Source organism: Amblyraja radiata, chromosome 2 (assembly GCF_010909765.2).
Source record: "Amblyraja radiata isolate CabotCenter1 chromosome 2, sAmbRad1.1.pri, whole genome shotgun sequence".
Lineage (NCBI taxonomy): Eukaryota > Metazoa > Chordata > Chondrichthyes > Rajiformes > Rajidae > Amblyraja > Amblyraja radiata.
In genome coordinates this window covers 21,624,116-21,646,287 of record NC_045957.1, presented here as the reverse complement: position 1 = coordinate 21,646,287, position 22,172 = coordinate 21,624,116, and the positions used below count along the sequence as shown (strand labels likewise).

Sequence of the window (22,172 nt, the reverse complement as noted above, 5' to 3'; positions counted from 1 at the left end):
ATTCTCTCCACATTCACTCTATCCAGGACTTTTACTGTTCGTTAAGTTTCAATGAGGTTCCCCCTCATCCTCCTAAACTCCAGCGAGTACAGGCCAAGTGCTGTGAAACGCTCATCATATGTTAACCCAACCCTCATCCCCGTGATCATTCTCATAAATCTCCTCTGGACCATCTCCAACGGCAGCACATCCTTCCTCAGATATGGGGACCAATACTGCTCATAATACTTCAAATGTGGTCAGTCTTATGAAGCCTTAGCATTACATCCCTGTTTTTATATTCTCAGAGTCCAGAATTGGAGGGCTCAGGTTTATGTTGATAGGGGAGACACTTAAAGGAAATCTGAACAATGTTTTTCAATACGGAGGAGTGGTGGTTTTCTAGAACAAGCTGCCAGAGGAGGTGCATGCTATTACAGCATTTACCTGTAGATATTATTTTGACAGGTATTAAGATGGGAAAGTCATTGAGGGATATGAGCCTAATGCAAGCAGGTTGGATTAGCATGGATAGGTATAGCAGCTGACATGGATGAGGTGGGCAAAAAGGTTCTGTTTCTGTGCTGCATTTTTTTTTTTTTTTTTGCAACTATGATAAAATTGAGGCAAGAGAAACTGTAATCCTACTGGGTTTTTTTCAATGAAATGACTGACCAAAACAATTTGGTGCCTAGGTCAAAGGTGCAGAATAATGAGAACACAATGAATATAATGGTAAATGTACAAAAACAGTGGTCATGACTATTCCTGAGAATTTCTAAAATTAAAATTTGCATAACCTGCTGCAGATGTACTGAAACTGCTGGAGTCTGAGACCTCATTAGAATTCTAGGCAGTTTTGAATTATACTTATGTGTTGCCTATAACTAAACGTTAATAGAGGCTTCAAATGGCATACCTTAAAAATTGCATAAATATTACACTTACATCGATTTTGTTAAATTTGACGCTAGGGGCTATGGAAAGGGAGACAAACTACTGTTTTATGGACTCATCCATTAAAGAGTAAAAAAAACACCCTCCTTCAGCAACTCTTAAAAGCAGTATGTGCATTGGGTAGAAGATCGTGTGGAAAGATGTTTCACAAGCATTTATCATTTGCTTCTGTCAAAGCAAGGTTCATCGAGAAGATGGACATCACCATTATCCTCCATTAATGTATTTAACATGGAACTGTGCTGAAAAAAAATCAAATATTTTGCCCAAGAAAAGTCTTTCCAATACTTCTTTCCAGATTTATCATTGGTTAAAAATGTCTCTGTTCTTTGCAAATAAAAGGTTAAATAGAATCATACAATTGGGTTTGTATTCTCTTCTTAAGGCTCATTAACTCCAGACATCCTGCAGGTAACGATTCTCTTCACGAAGACTGGCTACAATTCTCATGGCTTCCAGCGTATTCACTCCTAACTTTTCCGATATAATCTCAGTCAGAGTCGTGGTCACATCTTTAGCCATATTCTTGCCATCTCTGTTGCAAGAATAAAAATAAAATCAGTAAAGCACGAGATACATTAGTCTCATTAGAAATCATAGACCTTTCCAAAGACTAGTCATATTTAATCACCCATGACTGTCTTTTGACCGCAGTCTTTATGTTCCTCATCCTCACCCAGAGAGTTGTGAATGTGTGGAATACTCTGCCACAGAAGGCAGTGGAGGCCAATCCACTGGTTGAATTTAAAAGAGAGTTAGATAGAGCTCTAGGGGTAGCGGAATCAAGGGATATGGGGAGAAGGCAGGCACGGGTTACTGATTATGGATGATCAGCCATGATCACAATGAATGGCGGTGCTGGCTCGAAGGGCCAAAATGCTTCCTCCTGCACCTATTTTCTATGTTTCTATTCCTCATCCTCAATACCCGAGCAACTCCCTTTTAAAATTATTTATGGAATCCATACTCCGAAGCAGATCTTAGCAACTTTCAATTAATTATATGCAGTAGTTTCTGTGCTGTCTACGGCCAGTTTATGTGCAGAAATTCATTATACCCAATAAACTGGAAAGAATGCAAAAATATTTTACAAAACCTTATTTAAGCCCCTCATGATTTTATATAACTATATATGGTCATTCCTCAGATTCCTATAAGGTCCAGTCTTTGCAACCTCTCCTTATTACTGGACCCACCACACGTAGTAATACTTTCAAGTTCAGTGTAGGGCAGTTCACTGTTGATACCAGGGAAGGTAGTGGATGGGCATGTTGCTCATGCTTGGGGCGTGTTTTTCCATGTTGATTTCATGTCTGCGAGGTGATTTCATCCACTCCTCAGGAAGTAGGGGAGGAACTTCAGCTGGAATAGGCAATAGACAATAGACAATAGGTGCAGGAGCAGGCCATTCGGCCCTTCAAGCCAGCACCGCCATTCAATTGATTATGGCTGATCATCCACAATCAGTACCCCGTTCCTGCCTTCACCCCATATCCCCTGACTCCGCTACCTTCAAGAGCCCTATCTAGCTCTCTCTTGAAAGTATCCAGAGAACCGGCCTCAACCTCCCTCTGAGGCAGAGAATTCCACAGACTCACAACTCTCTGTGTGAAAAAATGTTTCCTCATCTCTGTTCTAAATGGCTTACCCCTTATTCTTAAACTGTGGCCCCTGGTTCTGGACTCCCCCAACATCGGGAACATGTTTCCTGCCTCTAGCGTGTCTAACCCATAATAATCTTATATGTATTAATAAGATCCCCTTTCATCATTCTAAATTCCGGATTATACAAGCCCAGCCGCTCCATTCTCTCAGCATATAACAGTCCCGCCATCCCGGGAATTAACCTTGCGAACCGAAGCTGCACACCCTCAATAACAAGAATATCCTTCCTCAAATTTGGAGCCCAAAACTGCACACAATACTCCAGGTGTGGTCTCACTAGGGCCCTGTACAACTGCAGAAGGACCTCTTTGCTCCTATACTCAACTCCTCTTGTTATGAAGGCCAACATGCCATTCGCTTTCTTCACTGCCTGCTGTACCTGTATGCTTATTTTCATTGACTGATGAACAAGGATCCCCAGATCCCATTGTACTTCCCCATTTCCCAACTTGACACCATTTAGATAATAATCTTCCTTCCTGTATTTGCTACCAAAGTGGATAACCTCACATTTATCCACATTAAACTGCATCTGCCATGCATCTGCCCACTCACCCAACCTGTCCAAGTCACCCTGCATTCTCATAGCATCCTCCTCACAGTTCACACTGCCACCCAGCTTTGTGTCATCTGCAAATTTGCTAATGTTATTTGTAATCCCTTCATCTAAATCATTAATATATATTGTAAATAGCTGTGGTCGCAGCACCGAGCCTTGCGGTACCCCATTAGTCACTGCCTGCCATTCCGAAAGGGACCAGTTAATCCCTACTCTTTGTTTCCTGTCTGCCAACCAATTTTCTATCCATGTCAGCACTCTACACCCAATACCATGTGCCCTAATTTTGCCCACTAATCTCCTATGTAGGACCTTATCCAATGTTTTCTGAAAGTCCAGGTACACTACATCCACTGGCTTTCCCTTGTCCATTTTCCTAGTTACATCCTCAAAAATACTTGTTCCGGGCTTAGTTGTTGAGCTTGGCTGCCTGCTAGAGGCAGGCATGAAAGTCAGCAAGGGAGCACAGGCAGGACTTTGCATGGGGCTTGTGGAGTGCTTGCTCAGCCATCTGTTTCAACTTTGCCTTGGTGCCAGGCAGGTAATAATATCTACTGTGGGAGTAGGTGGGAAATATTTTCAGAGCATGGATGAGACACGCGAAAGACTGGAGGACCTCTCTCATAAATGGGTGTCGTCTGGTTTGGTGCAAGTATCTGGGCTCAATATTCTGTACTGTGACTGAGAATGGTTATGGAAGGATTATACATGCATCAGGTGGAGCTTTGAGTGGAGCTTTGGGTAATTTTATACCCGAGCAGGCCTCTAAGCTCTGTTACTTTTTCTTTATTGTATTAGGAAAAGGGGAGATGCAACGAGACCTGGGTGTCATGGTACACCAGTCATTGAAAGTAGGCATGCAGGTCCAGCAGGCAGTGAAGACAGCAAATGGTATGTTAGCATTCATAGCAAAAGGATTTGAGTATAGGAGCAGGGAGGTTCTACTGCAGTTGTACAGGGTCTTGGTGAGACCACACCTGGAGTATAGCGTACAGTTTTGGTCTCCTAATCTGAGGAAAGACATTCTTGCCATAGAGGGAGTACAGAGAAGGTTCACCAGGCTGATTCCTGGGATGTCAGGACTTTTATATGAAGAAAGACTGGATAGACTCGGCATGTACTCGCTAGAATTTAGAAGATTGAGGGGGGATCTTATAGAAACTTACAAAATTCTTAAGGGGTTGGACAGGCTAGATGCAGGAAGATTGTTCCCGATGTTGGGGAAGTCCAGAACAAGGGGTCACAGTTTAACGATAAGGGGGAAGTCTGAGATGAGAAAAACATTTTTCACACAGAGAGTGGTGAATCTCTGGAATTCTCTGCCACAGAAGGTAGTTGAGGCCAGTTCATTGGCTATATTTAAGAGGGAGTTAGATGTGGTCCATGTGGCTAAGGGGATCAGAGGGTATGGAGAGAAGGCAGGTACAGGATACTGAGTTGGATGATCAGCCGTGATCATATTGAATGGCGGTGCAGGCCTACTCCTGCACCTATTTTCTATGTTTCTATGTATTGACATATTTTCTACAGAATGAAGACCTAAAACTACAGATAGCACACTTACTGCCATCTTGTCAGTAATAGAGCGTTGAGTCAGTAATGCCTTATTGTCATCTTATTAATGTTTTAGAAAATAAACTATTACATTTTAATTATATCATATTCCCGTTGCTCAGAATTCATCATTCAATTAATATTTTAAATGCTTTATTTGCTCGTGCCTTTTTTTTAAATTGTATTATGTAGCTGAGAAACTTATTTTCTTTTCAGCTAAATTAGATTTCAGCAATTTCAGATTGGATTCCAAAATTATCCTGCCACATAGCAAAGCATTCATTTTCATATAATGTATGCTGACAATAGCAATAGACACCAGCTGATAAGATCCTTTTGCGTCTTTTTGGAACAGATTGCAGCATTAACAGATGATATAACCATAAATATTTGGCCTATGATAGAATTATGAATAAACTATATGCTCTATTCTTTACAGTTCTGTAATTTGCAATCATACAGCTACAGACATCATTCATTTGAATCTATCCATTTCACTCACCCACAAACATACAAGCAGCCATTTTCACTCAACAAAACTTTTGTGACAACATGAGTCAAGTGCTGGAGTAAATGTTGAACATATTTTGGTTTCTCATCTGTAGCTTCTCTGGAGAAACAGACTTCCAGTTGGGTTAAGGTGCCATTACTTAGAAAATGTCTCAATTCGTTTCTGCAAAGAAAGAAAAAAAGTTTTTGGCATTAAAGTACGTAATTTGATTTCAGTTCATGTGTATGCATGTAGGTATCCAGGTCTTATTTTGGATGTTACTTCCATTATTCCCATTTTTAAATGTGCCCAAATAATTTGAGTTATCAAACAGATAAAACCCATGAAAGGCAAAATTCTGCTCTCAGCTTCCTTCAAAAACTACCATGTCTGTTCCAGGTGCAGGATTTCTACACCATGTGCCCATGACCCAGTTACCATCCAGACTTCTCCACTGGACTCTAGTGTTGAAAGCACCAGTGATAACACCCTTTTGTGTGTGAACATGTGGAAATTCAGGATGAAAACTCTGTGAGGATATCTACAAAGTTTGATTAAGTTTCATCCCAGGAAGAAGCAGCTTTAATAATAATAATTCAATTCTTAAAAATATACTGCAAATGAAATTTCATCCGACGATTTGAAACAAAAAATATTCAACCAGAATTGCACACTAACAAGCTTTGTAAAGTGGGTGCAGAATTTTTGTTCCAATAACAGATGAAGGAGAAATATTTTGAAAATATCAAGTGAATTTTTTTTGTATAATTTGTTAAAGGTGGTAGATGGAACAGTGCACTATGTTTACTCTGTAAGTGTATCCTCCACTACAGAAAGATTGAGCAGTGGTGCAAATAAAATAAAATCATTGTGCTTACCGAAACAGATAGTCTCGATCGTGTTGTCGGCAGCCATAGAATAGCCACATTTCCCCAAAAGTACAATCAGGATTCTCTTCTCTTTGTTTCTGTCTGAATCAAAAAGCAAACGGATGAATAATAAAATCCACATTGGCGGTCACCCAACAGTGGCCTAGGCTCCAAGATTGACTTTCTGCCTCCCAACCGCAAAGACACAGTTTTACATTGACATCCTGTGCCAAGATTTTTTTCCAAATGAAAGGCTCAAAGTAAAGGCAAATATTTGTTGCAGATAATTGAAAGCAATCAAAACTGACATGGTTTTGTCAGTGTAGGAAGGAACTGCAAATGCGGGTTTACATCGAAGATAAACTCAAAATGCTCGCGTAACTCGGCGGGACAGGCAGCATCTCTGGAGAGAAGAAATGGGTGACGTTTTGAGTCGAGACCCTGTTTCAGACCTGAAGAGTCGGGTCTCGACCCAAAACATCAGCCATTTCTTCTTTCCAGAGACGCTGCCTGTCTCAAATGGTTTTGTCAGTGATTTTATTGTTTTAACCACAGAGAGCTGTTCTCCAACTATTGCAGTGCCCCATTTGAACTATGTTTGTTTTTCCTTAGTGCACAAAATTCCTTGGACAGACTTGCAGCTGAACCTAGCACTTTCAGTTGACAGCAACATGCCAGTACATTGGAGAGGCTATGCATTTATCACGAGTAGACAAAATCTCCTATCGACACATGCCAAGTCAAATATATAACTCCTCCTTCTGCCGGGTAAGATCAGCTATGTCAATATCAAGAGGAAATCTGGCTTCTGCGAATTAAAAAAAAAAAACTTACTGAGCAGTCAGGAAGACAGAAAACATCATTCCATAAAAAATAAAACATTTTAAAGCAATTAGTTTCTACCTCAAAATTATTTTTAAAAATTCTGATTTAAAGATTACTTTCATGTAACTTTCCATGACTTTTAAATGATTCTAATTGCTTCAGGCTGTGTTTCAAACACACTAATTCATGCAGTCCTCCCACCTACAGTCTCTCAGTAAGCCCAACTTCCATGAACTACCACAGTCCTGCTAGCTACACTCTCTCACTAACTCCCATGGTTCTATCACTTATACTCTCTGTAAAGCTTCGCTAGCAAACAAGAAACATCACAATATTTTGTTTCAGAAAAAATCTGAGTCACTGAAAATCAGTTTTAACAAAAAATGAGAAAACTTATTTTCAAATTTTCAGTACCATGCCATGCTATTAATTTTACAAGGACTCAAACAGGCAATTAAGAATTCAAGCAAGCAATTGGAAGGGCTAAAGGGGACCATGAGAAGTCACAGGCAAATCAGATTAAATAAAATCCCAAGGCATTTCATATGACACTAAAACCAAGAGGGAATTTATACTTAGAGTCAAAGGATGCAGGCAAGGTACTAAACAAGTATTTTGCATCTGTATTCACCAAAGAGAAGGGCGTGGGGGACAGCGAGATGACTGTGGGGAATACTAATGTGCAGGGACAGTTTGAGATCAAGAAGAAGATGGTGTTGGGACTCGTGAAGACCATTAACGTGGATGAATCCCCCGGGCCTGCTGGGATCTATCCCTGGTTATTAAGAGCGGCATGAGAGAAGAATGCACAGGCTTTGACAAAAATCTTTGCATCTAATCTAGCCGCAGGTAAGTCCTGGAGAGTAGCCAATGCTTTTCATTTGTCAAAGAAGGGAAGTACAGATAATCCAATAAATTATTGGCTGGTAAGGAATCTTTTGCAGAGGATCTATTGGAATAGGATTTCTTGCATTTGGAAGAATGGGATAATTAGAAGCAGTGCAGGTATGTAGGTAAATTAGCTTGGTATAAGTGAAAATTGTTCCTGGTGTGTGTAGGAGAGTGTTCATGTGCAGGATTCGCTGAGCAGAAGTTTCCGTGCTGTATCTCTAACACTAGAACTAAAAAAAAACTAAAACATTCTGTTCAAAAGAAAAGCAGGTCGATTCATTTTAAGAGTTTAGAGAATTGAGGCTTTGTGGACCAGAAACTGAAATGGAGTCAAGGCCAAGGGTAGATCAGCCATGATGGTATTGAAAGATGGGACAACCTTGAAATGGCCAGAGAGCCCCCTTCTCTCCTGTGCATTTAAATTCTTGTGAGCCGTTTCTACAGCACATACCAAATGCTATTCACCAAACACTATGTGGCAATTTAATTGTCACCTACTGCTATATTTCAAAGCAACTATCATTTGAATAATAATCCCCAGAGAAATAAAGCTTTCAAAACCTACATCTTGCACCTTATTTGTCAAGTGCTTGATGAACTCGAAATCCACAGGGTAAAGAGAAATATTAATAAAACGATCTTCAAGCATATGCCCAGTCTGCTAATAATTTAGTTGTCTTCTCCTAGAAACTCCATGACTCAATTCTCATAGTAGTAGCGCATTTCCTTCCATGCTGCGCATAGCAATTGTAGCTGAATATGGCCCGAGGATATGTTCAAACATATTCTTCTTATTATGTGAGAATAATATCTTGTCAAGTTAAAAATCACTAAATCTTTGCACAGATTGAAAGCCCCCATTGGGGACAAATATGCCTTCAATGACAGCTACAAATAATCCTTTATCCATCGTGCCCATGAAACAAGTACTGTCCCTCGCTGTGAGGAGTTTGTTTTAGCTATGCCATTGTACAAATGTATTCCATGACTCAAGAACAAAGGCAGCAAGAATGGAATATGTTTTTCAAGGATTCCATTGGCTGTTTTCAACTTTGTGTTCTGCCCCACAATTAAACCCGTTTCATCCCATTTCTATCCCATTCTTTCTTATTGTATTGAAATGTAAGTGGGAGTTTCATATGCACAAAAAAACAATTAGGGGGAGGATTCAGAAATCGGAGATGCAAAGGGACCTGTGAGAGGTGGTGCAGTGTCCCTAAAAGGTTAATTTTGTTCAGGTAGAGTCGGCAGTGAGAAAGGCAAATGATATCCTTGCAATCATTTTGAGGGACTAGAATATAAAAGCAAGGAGGCAATTCTGGGGCTTTATCAGGTGCTGGTGCAGCCACATTTGGAATATTGGGAACAGTTTTGTCCCCCCAAACCTGAGGAAGGATGTGATGGCTGAGTTTTATCTCAGAGTTTTCTTGATACAAAACCCAAACGGTTGAGGCCTGATATGGCAGCAGTTGAAGGGGATTGAGTTTACTTGTTCCGCTGCTGCGAATTCCAGGACATCCTTCACCTTGGAAGTTACGCCCGTCCCACTTAGGTGATTGTTTAGGTAACTACAGGCGACTACGCTATCGCCACTTGGTTGCCGGGGTGTCGCATGTATGGTCGTGAGTAGTTTCCTCAGTCGCCCTAAGAATCGTAGCATTTTTTCTGGTCGCCGCTGGATTTTGAAATGTTTAAAACTTTTTGCCGACAGTCGGCGACAGTTGGTTTGTCGTAGGTTGTCGCCAGGATGACGTAGGTTTTCGCCGGGTGCTAACTTCGGTGAATTCCATTGGCGATTGCCTACGTCAATCTACATCAACCGGCGACAGGTTGGGGAATTTATGTGCATGTAATTCAGTACTGAATTATCTGAATTGTCTTAAGTTGTTGCTGACAGGGTCGTACCTTGTCGTACCATGTCGCGGGTGGACGTAGGTTGTCATAGGTGTGGTTGTAGGTGGACGTCTGAATGGGTCGCCGGTTGTCGGTAGCTTGCCGTCGACTAGGTGGTAGGTTGTTGTAGACATTGTTGTAGACATTGTCGTAGGGGAGTCCAGTCGCCGGTTGTTCGGCGACCTGCTACAATGACAGCCGCCGAAAAAAAACGCCTAAGTTGGACAGGCCCATAATTTCCCCAATTTTCCTTCATTTAGTCCCCCACCTACCCCTTGTTACTGATGCCTTTCATTCTCGATTAGACTGTTGAACATCTGATCCATACCCAGGTTGACATGCACTCTCCCTGTCCAAATGTCGTACCACACCTAGTTACATGTCTGAAACCCACTCGCACCACACAATCATTTGTCCATCTCCCTTATCCCTGATGCTCTCACTTCTTCCTACCTCACCTCACACTCATCTCTTACTCAGCAAACCACAAGCCCATTTTAGTTGTCACACCTGCAATTGAGAGTTTTCTGAAGAATGACCACCTTGTGTGGTTATGGTGTTGGGATACTTGCACAAAACCAGCATAGGCCTTGACCAACTCCATTCTCATGTTCTTTTCCTGGCTTGGAAAGTCTTCCAGTATGATCAGCCATGATCATATTGAATGGCGGTGCAGGCTCGAAGGGCCGAATGGCCTACTCCTGCACTTATTTTCTATGTTTCTATGTTTCTACATATATTTTTTGCAAGATACAAGATTTCATGTTTGAATATAAACATCTATCTTAACAGTATAGCTTTTGTAGACGTGTATAGCAATTACACAAATGTATGGATTGAATACGTACATGTGATTATCAAGAGTCATCTCTTGAAAACCCTCAGATCTTCATATTCAGACATGCCACTGTTTGATATGCATGTGCTAACAATAATCATCAAATGTGGCCGTCCCCATCATTATTTTGTTCTCTATATCAAAATGGTTGGCCTTTGAACGATTTTTTCATTATTCTAAAACATAATATTAGTTATGGAATCTAATTGCTTTTGTATGCTGATACACAAAATCTCATGGGAAAATAATGCTGATGGTACCCAACACTGCAAATTCAAGTACCTCTGAGAAATGGCCTGATTTCCCCCAAGCATTACAACCTTGGCTTTCCTGATTTTTATCCAGAATGAGTATAAAAAAACTCATCAAAATTATTTTAAAAATGAACTGAAAATACAATACCATAAATGTTGGGAAAGTAAAAACAATTTTAATTGAGGCCATTGATGTCCACATTCAATATTTGTCAAGGTATATTATAGTCTTTGCCGTGGTGCAGATCATGGAACCTGCAAACAATTCAGTGGAATGAAGTTATTTTTTAAATAAATGGATTGTTTTAAAATAGATGTAGAACTTGTTGTACCATATAAAACTTGCTTGTACTCGAGGCATTCAACCAAAATGATAAAGGGACTTTATGTTTCAGCATGAATCAACTGCAATCTTTAGAAAGCAATCACACTACAGCATTATTGACTTTCGTTATATTATTCCTAGAGCCCCTGGAAGCAGTTTCTTAACAGCAGAATGTTAATCACTGATAAAAAAAATATTAAATGTAATAGGTTGTCAAATCATATTGTCTGCTCGCTTGCTCAGTGACCTGCTGACAACTCCCCTTTATCATTCACGCTATCCCTTGATCGTCTTCCAGCCTCACTTCAAATCTTTCCATCAATACGTCGCCAATGGCGCCTTATTCCTATACCCGTGGATTCAACCATCTCAATCACCTGCTGCCAAAACTGCCGAGCAGCTTTCATCTCATAATGACATGATAAATTTGGCACAAGTGCCTTCCAACTCTAGAATTTAAGAGACGAATACTCATGTGAAATCGATAAGTGTTTTCTTCCTACTTTACAATAGTATCAAATTTCAGTATAAACCGATCACCAGACACTTTGAAATGTAAAGCCTCACTATTCCACCCACCACCACCCCAACCAGAGCTGCAGAATGGCAGGGGCAGAGATAGGATAGTCAAAGGAAATGTTTCCCCTTAGTAGAGGTGTAGAGGTGTATAACATTAAGGGCTTAGGTTTAGAATGAAGAGGAGATCTGAGGAAGAACTTTTTCACACAGTGGTTCATTGGAATCTATGACACACTGCCTGACTGTCAAAATGGGATTGAGAATTAAAAGAAACTGATGCTGGAAAACTCAATGGGTAAGGCAGCATCTGTGGAGGCAAAATACATGTCTACGTTTTGGGTTGTGCCCCAGCTTAAGGAAATGGGGGGGGGGGGGGGGGGGGAATGGAATTGCTGAGATCCAGCATAGACTTAGTAGATCAAATGGCTTTCCACAGTGCTGCAAGAAAATATTAAAATTACTCTTAAGCATTATCCTTTCCCAACTGAACTATGCTGAACATTCAGGGGACTGTGGAGACAAATAATATTGTACTCAAATCCTTTGTTAGCTCACTCTTCCCTGCTTCAGACCTGCAACCTCTCCCCCATCAAAGTCTGTTCCCCGCTCCAGCCTTTCCTGATCCCCTTCTGATTCCACAAAGGTACCTACGACCCCCTGCTTCTTCATCTAACCTGTTCTACAAGATGCTTTTTATAAATCCCAAATCATTCTTCGGCACTTCTAGCCTTTCTTTCTTTGGTATGGCATCCATTGTGTTCTTTAGAATGTTCTGCACATTAAATGCTGCTATAAAAAAAATACCAGTTGCTTTGTCACAATCCCACGTACAAAATAGAATAGGTCTAGGGAGAACTCTGGTGGTGATAACTGAAATTACAAGTAAAGCAAATTTACAGGATGCAACAGAGTTCAAGAGTGTTTTATTGCCATATGTCCCAGATAGAACAATAAAATTCTTACTTGCTGCAGCACAACAGAATATGTAAACATAGTACACTATAAACAATATGATAGACGAGAGAGAAAAGAGAAAAGAGAAAAAAAATAAAAATAATGATAATTCATATTAGATAATTATTTTTTTTGGAGAGCCATCCATACAAGCCATTTCAATCAACTGCATGCTACGGTTGGTGGAGATTTCCCTGACTCCGAGATAACTCTGAAGTACCTCAGCACCCAAGCCCATTTCACTGCTCTTGGTATAACTACATTGTACTTTTGCATCAGCATAACATTATTCAGATGAGGCTGTGTTGCAGTGCAGGGATATGCAGACATAGTCTGCAGGTGACCACCACACAGCTCATCATCTGCTTCTCTTCCAACACAGGTCCAAAGCACATACCAGCATTGTCTGTCATGTAAGTGTGCCAAGCCTTGTAGATATAGCTGGTTACATTTAGGCAGAAGCAACTGCTTAATCTCAGATCATAAAGGCATATCTTCTTTAAATTTAAGGCTTGACAGGTAATGAAAGGAAGACTGAGCAACCATCACAACAGGATCTTGAACCTACTTGTACAGTTATGAAAAGAAGCATCCACTCCTGTGAGTCACTTTTTGAAGAACTCTCCATTGCCAAATTTTTTTTTTTTTTTTTTTTCTTTCAAAGCAAACCTGACCCATTCCACACCTCATTTTTCTTCCTTTTCCAATCATGTAAGTTGGAGATTAAAAATGACTAAACATAAGCCACTGGTGATTGAATAGCATTCACCTTGACCTCCATGGGGTTAGTAATTGTCCACCCGCCCACTGCAATGTCTACCAGATGTCTTCTTCAGGCTTCCCATGCTACTAGCTACAATATACAGCAGGTCCCTTTTCAGTATTGAGGCTCCCATCCATATTGCGAGCATTGGAAAAACATCCTTTTTCAGGAAAGCTCTAGAAATACTGGAACAAGTGGAATGGAGCAAACATTGCTAGATTCTGGCCATTAATATTAGTTCTCCAGAATGCCACACAAAAGCATGGCACTTCTGTATCATTGATTATTTCCAAGGCAAATATAATTATCAGTTGTATTGCCAATAATCAGAATAAGAAATTCTTGGCAACTTTCAGTATAAACAAAATAGATGCTTTTCCTCTGCTCTACCTATCTTTCCTTCATTTCTATATAACAACCATATAACCATATAACAATTACAGCACGGAAACAGGCCATCTCGGCCCTACAAGTCCGTGCCGAACAACTTTTTTCCCTTAGTCCCACCTGCCTGCACTCATACCATAACCCTCCATTCCCTTCTCATCCATATGCCTATCCAATTTATTTTTAAATGATACCAACGAACCTGCCGCCACCACTTCCACTGGAAGCTCATTCCACACCGCTACCACTCTCTGAGTAAAGAAGTTCCCCCTCATGTTACCCCTAAACTTCTGTCCCTTAATTCTGAAGTCATGTCCTCTTGTTTGAATCTTCCCTATTCTCAAAGGGAAAAGCTTGATCACATCAACTCTGTCTATCCCTCTCATCATTTTAAAGACCTCTATCAAGTCCCCCCTTAACCTTCTGCGCTCCAGAGAATAAAGACCTAACTTATTCAACCTATCTCTGTAACTTAGTTGTTGAAACCCAGGCAACATTCTAGTAAATCTCCTCTGTATTCTCTATTTTGTTGACATCCTTCCTATAATTGGGCGACCAAAATTGTACACCATACTCCAGATTTGGTCTCACCAATGCCTTGTACAATTTTAACATTACATCCCAGCTTCTATACTCAATGCTCTGATTTATAAAGGCTAGCATACCAAAAGCTTTCTTTACCACCCTATCTATATGAGATTCCACCTTCAAGGAACTCTATTGGGCCCTTGGCCCCTATCTATATGAGATTCCACCTTCAAATAAGAAATGCACTTTTATAAAGTTCTGGAAATTTAAAGCTATTACAGTATTCTGTATTCAATTCACAGTGGTATAATTATGTTAATGCACTAATAATACAGGAGCTATGGCTAAAATCCTGACACTGGGGCTGAAAAATCTCACCACAGCAGCTGGGTAATTAATTAAAAATCTGCTACTTGTAAAAATTCATCTGGGTCATTAATCGTCATTTGAGAAGGAAATGTACTGCCTTCACCCAATTTTCTCTCTTAGTAATTCTAGATCAATAGTAATTTGGTTGACTTTCAACCATAATCCCAAATGATTTATAAATCTACTCAAATTATATGAAAGCTGTCATGCAACAGCAAACCATATGCCAAATTCTGACCTAACAAAAGGCATTGCAAAATCTCCTCGAGGTATGCCTACTTTGAACGTTCTAGCAGTCTGAAGAAGGGTCCCGACCCAAAATGTCACCTATCCTTTTTCTCCAGAGATAATGCCTGACCTGCAGTGTTACTCCAGCATTTTGTGTCTATCTTTGGTATAAACCAGCATCTGCAGTTCTTTGTTTGTACATCTTGTCTGCTCTACTGCTAAAGAAACATCAAACCAATTTGTGCTGCAACTGGGAGCAATGCTGACCTGATGTGTACCCTCAGAATCATACCTTTTGAAAGCTTCCCAAGCTGCTGAAATCACCAAGCCTTGAAATCCCTGGTGCAGGGCTGAGACGCTCCCGTGAGGGCGGCCTGGCTCGAGGGTGGGTGGAACGGCGCTCACGTGAGGGTGACCCGGCTCGGGGCTGGAACGGTGCTCCGATGGCTGAGACGGCGTTCTGGCGGCGGCGGCCTGAGTTCGGGGTTCGGCCGCGGGCCAGTGGACGACATCGTCAACAGCTGCGTCCGCTGGACTGGAGGGCGGCAGCTTCGACCACCCCCGGGCCGCGGAGTTTGAACCGGCCCGTTCGCGGAGCTCGGTGAGCCGCGGGACTGATTTACCATCGCCCGGTGGGGTATCGCCTCAGCGCAGAGGGAGAAGAGGAGGGAAGAGACTGCAGCCCTAAGATTTTTTGCCTCCATCACAGTGAGGAGGTGCTTGGTGGACTCACTGTGGTGGATGTTAATTTGTGTTTACTGTCTGTTCTGTTGTTTATTATTGTATGTATGGCTGCAGGTAATGACATTTCGTTCAGACCGTAAGGTCTGAATGACAAATAAAGGATCTAATTCTAATTCTCTTGCCTCACTGAAAGGGTAGACTAACCAGAGACAATGTTTTATGGTGACAATCCTCATAATTTCCTCTTGATGCCATGACGTACAAAAGAGATGGTCACAAGCATAATATCCTCCAGTTGCTTAGTAATTGCTATCTTACACAACATGAAACATTATGAAGCACCATCATGGAAGCCTAAAAATCTACCTTGGATAGAGAATGTTAGTAACAACACAGCACAGGAACCGTTCCATTGGCCCATTACATCCGTACCAAACATGATGCCAATTTAAAATGCATATCTGCCTGCACATGGTTTATATATCCCAATTAAAGACCTGCTCATGTGTATTCATCATCAAGGATAATTCAGTAACACCATTTCCAATGGAGGACACAGCTGTGGCAGATCATGGAGGATAAAAAACACATGATTACAGGTGGAGCAATGGAAGTTAGTGCATTCACCACATGGACAGCAGCAAATCAAGGGAACAACTCACTGCCAACTTCAGGCACAATGTGTAACAAATGCCGTCCTTACCAGAACGATGCCCATTTCAAGAATTAACAATTTAAAATGAATCAAAATGGAAAGTGACTTCCTCTCTTGACTTCTCTTCCACCGAAGAGAAATATACAAGAGGAATAAATAGAATAACTTTTCCTATTACTTTCAATAGTAACTCCGAGTTACACGACAGGCATGGAATGGAAAAGCTATGACTGTTATTCTTTTTCTTCAAAAGCCATGAAAGGCCACATAGCAATGGCATGTAAACCAATGGATAAATTAGCCATTTTTCTGAACAGAACTTTGACTAGCTACACGGATAAAAAGAATATTTTGATTTCACATCCAGAGCAACATTTGACTAAGTAATCTAGAAATTGGATGCATTTTTTTATTTACAAATCAAATATAAAGTGGTTTTGTACAGCAAATGACACTTCTGGGTAAACATGCACATCATGGGCAATTGGCCTGGACATGCCCATGCAGTATTTATCCCAGCAGGGATTTGCCGAGCATCAGTCACAGGCCTAATGACTTCACTGGTCATAAACCAATTTTCCTTCCATTGCGGGGACTCAAAACATTCACTGATTGTTGACAGAGAAACTCACACCCCATCAGAGAGGATTTGGAGATGAGACAGCGATTACTAGGTTTGTGTAGCCAGAATGATGTATTGCACCCAGCATCGGCCAGCCTCTCTTTTGATGGGAGGTTTTATGTAAAATGATCCACTATCACTCTTTACTTTAGAGATACAGCGTGGAAACAGGACCTTCGGCCCACCGAGTCCACACCAATAGGCGATCACCCCTCATATACTGGGACTATCATACACACTAGGGACAATTTACAATTTACAGAAGCCAATTAACCTACAAACCTGTTCGTCTTTGGAGTGTGGGAAGAAACTGGAGCACCCAGAGAAAACCCACATGGTCACAGGGAGAATGTACAATCTCCGTACAGACAGACCCCGTAGTCAGGATCGAACTCGTGTCTCAGGCGCTGTAATGCAGCAATTCTACTGCTGCGCCACCCTGCCACTCCTCCCATGCACTTTTTGTTCAGAACTGCATGCTGATATCAATGGCTCCTGACCTTTAGTTAGGAAGGACATTAGTTTGCAGGATGTGGAATCGGTATGGGTAGAGCTGCGAAACACTAAGGGGCAGAAAACGCTGGTGGGTGTTGTGTACAGGCCACCTAACAGTAGTAGTGAAGTTGGAGATGGTATCAAACAGGAAATTAGAAATGCATGCGACAAAGGCAAAACCGTTATAATGGGTGACTTCAATCTACATATAGATTGGGTGAATCAAATTGGCAGGGATGCTGAGGAAGAGGATTTTTTGGAATGTATGCGGGATAGTTATCTAAATCAACATGTAGAGGAACCAACGAGAGAGCAGGCTATTTTAGACTGGGTATTGAGTAATGAGGAAGGGTTAGTTAGCAGTCTTGTTGTACGTGCCCCCTTGGGCAAGAGTGACCATAATATGGTTGAGTTCTTCATTAGGATGGAGAGCGACATTGTTAATTCAGAAACAATGGTTCTGAACTTAAAGAAAGGTAACTTTGAGGGTATGAGACGTGAATTGGCCAAGATTGACTGGCAATTAATTCTAAAAGGGTTGACGGTGGATATGCAATGGAAGACATTTAAAGACTGCATGGATGAACTACAAAAATTGTTCATCCCAGTTTGGCAAAAGAATAAATCAGGGAAGGTAGTACATCCGTGGATAACAAGGGAAATCAGGGATAGTATCAAAGCGAAGGATGATGCGTACAAATTAGCCAGAAAAAGCAGCATACCGGAGGACTGGGAGAAATTCAGAGACCAGCAGAGGAGGACAAAGGGCTTAATTAGGAAAGGAATAATAGATTATGAAAGAAAACTGGCAGGGAACATAAAAACTGACTGCAAAAGTTTTTATAGATATGTGAAAAGAAAGAGATTAGTTAAAACAAATGTAGGTCCCTTGCAGTCAGAAACAGGTGAGTTGATCATGGGGAACAAGGATATGGCGGACCAATTGAATAACTACTTTGGTTCCGTCTTCACTAAGGAAGACATAAATAATCTGCCGGAAATAGCAGGGGACCGCGGGTCAAAGGAGTTGGAGGGATTGAGTGAAATCCAGGTTAGCCGGGAAGTGGTGTTGGGTAAATTGAATGGATTAAAGGCCGATAAATCCCCAGGGCCAGATAGGCTGCATCCCAGAGTACTTAAGGAAGTAGCTCCAGAAATAGTGGATGCATTAGTAATAATCTTTCAAAACTCTTTAGATTCTGGAGTAGTTCCTGAGGATTGGCGGGTAGCAAACGTAACCCCACTTTTTAAGAAGGGAGGGAGAGAGAAAACAGGGAATTACAGACCAGTTAGTCTAACATCGGTAGTGGGGAAACTGCTAGAGTCAGTTATTAAAGATGGGATAGCAGCACATTTGGAAAGTGGTGAAATCATTGGACAAAGTCAGCATGGATTTACAAAAGGTAAATCATGTCTGACGAATCTTATATAATTTTTCGAGGATGTAACTAGTAGCGTGGATAGGGGAGAACCAGTGGATGTGGTGTATCTGGACTTCCAGCAGGCTTTCGACAAAGTCCCACATAAGAGATTAGTATACAAACTTAAAGCACATGGCATTGGGGGTTCAGTATTGATGTGGATAGAGAACTGGCTGGCAAACAGGAAGCAAAGAGTAGGAGTAAACGGGTCCTTTTCACAATGGCAGGCAGTGACTAGTGGGGTACCGCAAGGCTCAGTGCTGGGACCCCAGCTATTTACAATATATATTAATGATCTGGATGAGGGAATTGAAGGCAATATCTCCAAGTTTGCGGATGACACTAAGCTGGGGGGCAGTGTTAGCTGTGAGGAGGATGCTAGGAGACTGCAAGGTGATTTGGATAGGCTGGGTGAGTGGGCAAATGTTTGGCAGATGCAGTATAATGTGGATAAATGTGAGGTTATCCATTTTGGTGGCAAAAACAGGAAAGCAGACTATTATGGTGGCCGACTAGGAAAAGGGGAGACGCAGCGAGACCTGGGTGTCATGGTACACCAGTCATTGAAAGTGGGCATGCAGGTGCAGCAGGCAGTGAAGAAAGCGAATGGTATGTTAGCTTTCATAGCAAAAGGATTTGAGTATAGGAGCAGGGAGGTTCTACTGCTGTTGTACAGGGTCTTGGTGAGACCACACCTGGAGTATTGCGTACAGTTTTGGCCTCCAAATCTGAGGAAGGACATTATTGCCATAGAGGGAGTGCAGAGAAGGTTCACCAGACTGATTCCTGGGATGTCAGGACTGTCTTATGAAGAAAGACTGGATAGACTTGGTTTATACTCTCTAGAATTTAGGAGATTGAGAGGGGATCTTATAGAAACTTACAAAATTCTTAAGGGGTTGGACAGGCTGGATGCAGGAAGATTGCTCCCGATGTTGGGGAAGTCCAGGACAAGGGGTCACAGCTTAAGGATAAGGGGGAAATCCTTTAAAACCGAGATGAGAAGAACTTTTTTCACACAGAGAGTGGTGAATCTCTGGAACTCCCTGCCACAGAGGGTAGTCGAGGCCAGTTCATTGGCTATATTTAAGAGGGAGTTAGATGTGGCCCTTGTGGCTAAGGGGATCAGAGGGTATGGAGAGAAGGCAGGTACGGGATACTGAGTTGGATGATCAGCCATGATCATATTGAATGGCGGTGCAGGCTCGAAGGGCCGAATGGCCTACTCCTGCACCTAATTTCTATGTTTCTATGCCTACATCACACTGTACATTGGAGTCCATCCTTTGTGGTGGAGCCCACATACATCCTCATCAGACACACCTATCCTCATCCTCACATCCTCCATCTACCCTCACTTCTGCAGATAGCACAAAATGCTGGAGTAACTCAGCGGGACAGGCAGCATCTCCGAAGAGAAAGAGTGGGTGGGTGACGTTTCGGGTCTCGACCCTTCTTCAGACTAGGGTCTCGACCCAAATCGTCACCCATTCCTTCTCTCCAAAGATGCTGCCTGTCCTGCTGTGTCACTCCAGCCTTTTCTGTCTATCTTTGGTTTAAACCAGCATTTGCAGTTCCTTCCGACCCTCACTTCTGTGGCAGGACTTTTCTGTCATTGTATCATTGTTGCCACAGGAACTGTCCACACTCTGAAACTTCAATTATTGTACTTTCATCGTGAGACCACAGGCAAGAGAGAAACGGAAAAATGGGATACAATTAATATTATAAATCTCTATGATTATTCCTGTCACATTATTTCACAGTCATCAAGCAGAATATTTTAAACACTCTAATGCAATCATATACTTGAGAATAATAAGCTCTGAAAACATGTAAACTATAATCAATCCATCAAACTTCTCAGCTGAAAATCTCCTCATTATAAAGGTTATTCTAGTGAAGATCCCAGAGGCAGGTTGAACAATGTTTATTTAAACAAACGGTTTGATTTGGAAATAACTGAAAGCTCAGAAATATGTTTAAAGGCAGATTTGACATATGTAAAGGTGAAAATGTTGCCAGATCTTTGGATAATATGGCAAAATGTCCATAAGAGTCAATGTTTCCATCATAATAAATAGCATCATCCAGTGTCAGTAGTTAATTGTTTTTTTTCCTTTTTAGCTTTCTTATTAATTTCCCAGGGTGGAAATACTAGAGGACATAGTGTTAATGTGAGAGGGGAAAAGTTTAAAGGCGATTTGCGGGACTGTTTTTTTATTTTACACAGAAGGTGATGAATGTCTTTTACTCACTGCCAGGTTGGTGGTGGAGGCAGATATGATCGTGACATTTGAGAGAAGTTTGAATGGCCTTTTGGATTTGGATTATGTGCAGGTAGATAAGTGTTGATCTTGGCATCATGTTTGGCACAGACATTGTGGGCCAAAAGGCCTGTTCCTGTGCTGTTCTTTGTTCTATGTAACTGCTCAATATCTTTGCTAGCAATGACCATCCCTTTGTCAGCATCCATCAAAAGCCTTTTCCCCTTTCCAGTGCCAATCTAATTAACCTTGTCTGCTGAACTAAATTTATCCATAAGTTGCTCCAAGCAATGCAAAAGCTGCTCGTCTAATCGTTTTGAAAAAGAAAAAATATACTCCCTAGCCATTGCTGCATTTGTGTTATCAAATCTGTTGTAAACCATGTATACTTAAATATATACTCCACATTCCTTGAGAGCAGGTTCTCGCTCCAAATAATGTTATCAAAAAAAAGGCTACCTACCGGTTTTGCAAGAAACCTATGAAGGGAGCAATACCAGTTCCAGGCCCCACCATGATGATAGGAACTGCAGTGTCAATGGGTAAACGGAAAAACGTGTTCTGCCGTCTGAAAATAGACACCTGCAATAGAAAGTTCATTCAGTATTGGGAAGTTCTTTCTCGAAGTTTAAGTGAAATGCATCAACCAAGCTACTTTCCACAAAATGTCTTCAAAAGAAGCATCTTTCCTCCTTTGTTATCTTTTCCTGAAGGTAACCATGAGTGTTATGGTTCCAAATAGGTTCAAATTTTTACTACCAACAGGTTCTTGAATACTACGCAACAGTAACCTCCGCAACTAGGATCTTCAATCCACCGTCACTGGTTGCACTACTGAATTAAAAAAAATTTAAAGCACCATTATAGTCACCTAATATTACAATGACTAATTTATCATTTTTTTAAAACGTTATATATTATTATCTGTGTGTTTTAATGTTTATGGGCCTGTTAAACTGCAGCAAATAAGAATTTTAATGTTCTATTCTCGGGACATTTGACAATTAAACACTCTTGATATCTTTGAATGTTAGAAACAAATATTAAAATTTAATGTACAGTGTTTGAAAGACCTCTACAAATTTTCTGGATATTCCATAGAATCATAAAATCTTCAAGCGAAACAGCTTGGAAAAAAGGCCCAACTTGTTCATGCTAACTTTAGCATTCTGGGCTACTTC

At 41.1% G+C, this 22,172-nt stretch overlaps 1 protein-coding gene across 1 annotated transcript in view; it reads right to left on the bottom strand.

The window, feature by feature from the left end:
* Nucleotides 1-320: 320 nt before the first annotated feature.
* mtrr (5-methyltetrahydrofolate-homocysteine methyltransferase reductase) overlaps nt 321-22,172 on the bottom strand; it is a 61,471-nt gene continuing 39,619 nt past the window's right edge. Inside the window, exons 12-15 of the mRNA XM_033042931.1 lie at nt 21,455-21,573; nt 6,083-6,175; nt 5,217-5,387; nt 321-1,471 (exon numbers count right to left, since the gene is read on the bottom strand). Of these exons, the coding sequence (XP_032898822.1) occupies nt 1,327-1,471; nt 5,217-5,387; nt 6,083-6,175; nt 21,455-21,573 (528 nt within the window). The 3' untranslated portion in view covers nt 321-1,326. The remainder of the gene's footprint in view (nt 1,472-5,216; nt 5,388-6,082; nt 6,176-21,454; nt 21,574-22,172) is intronic.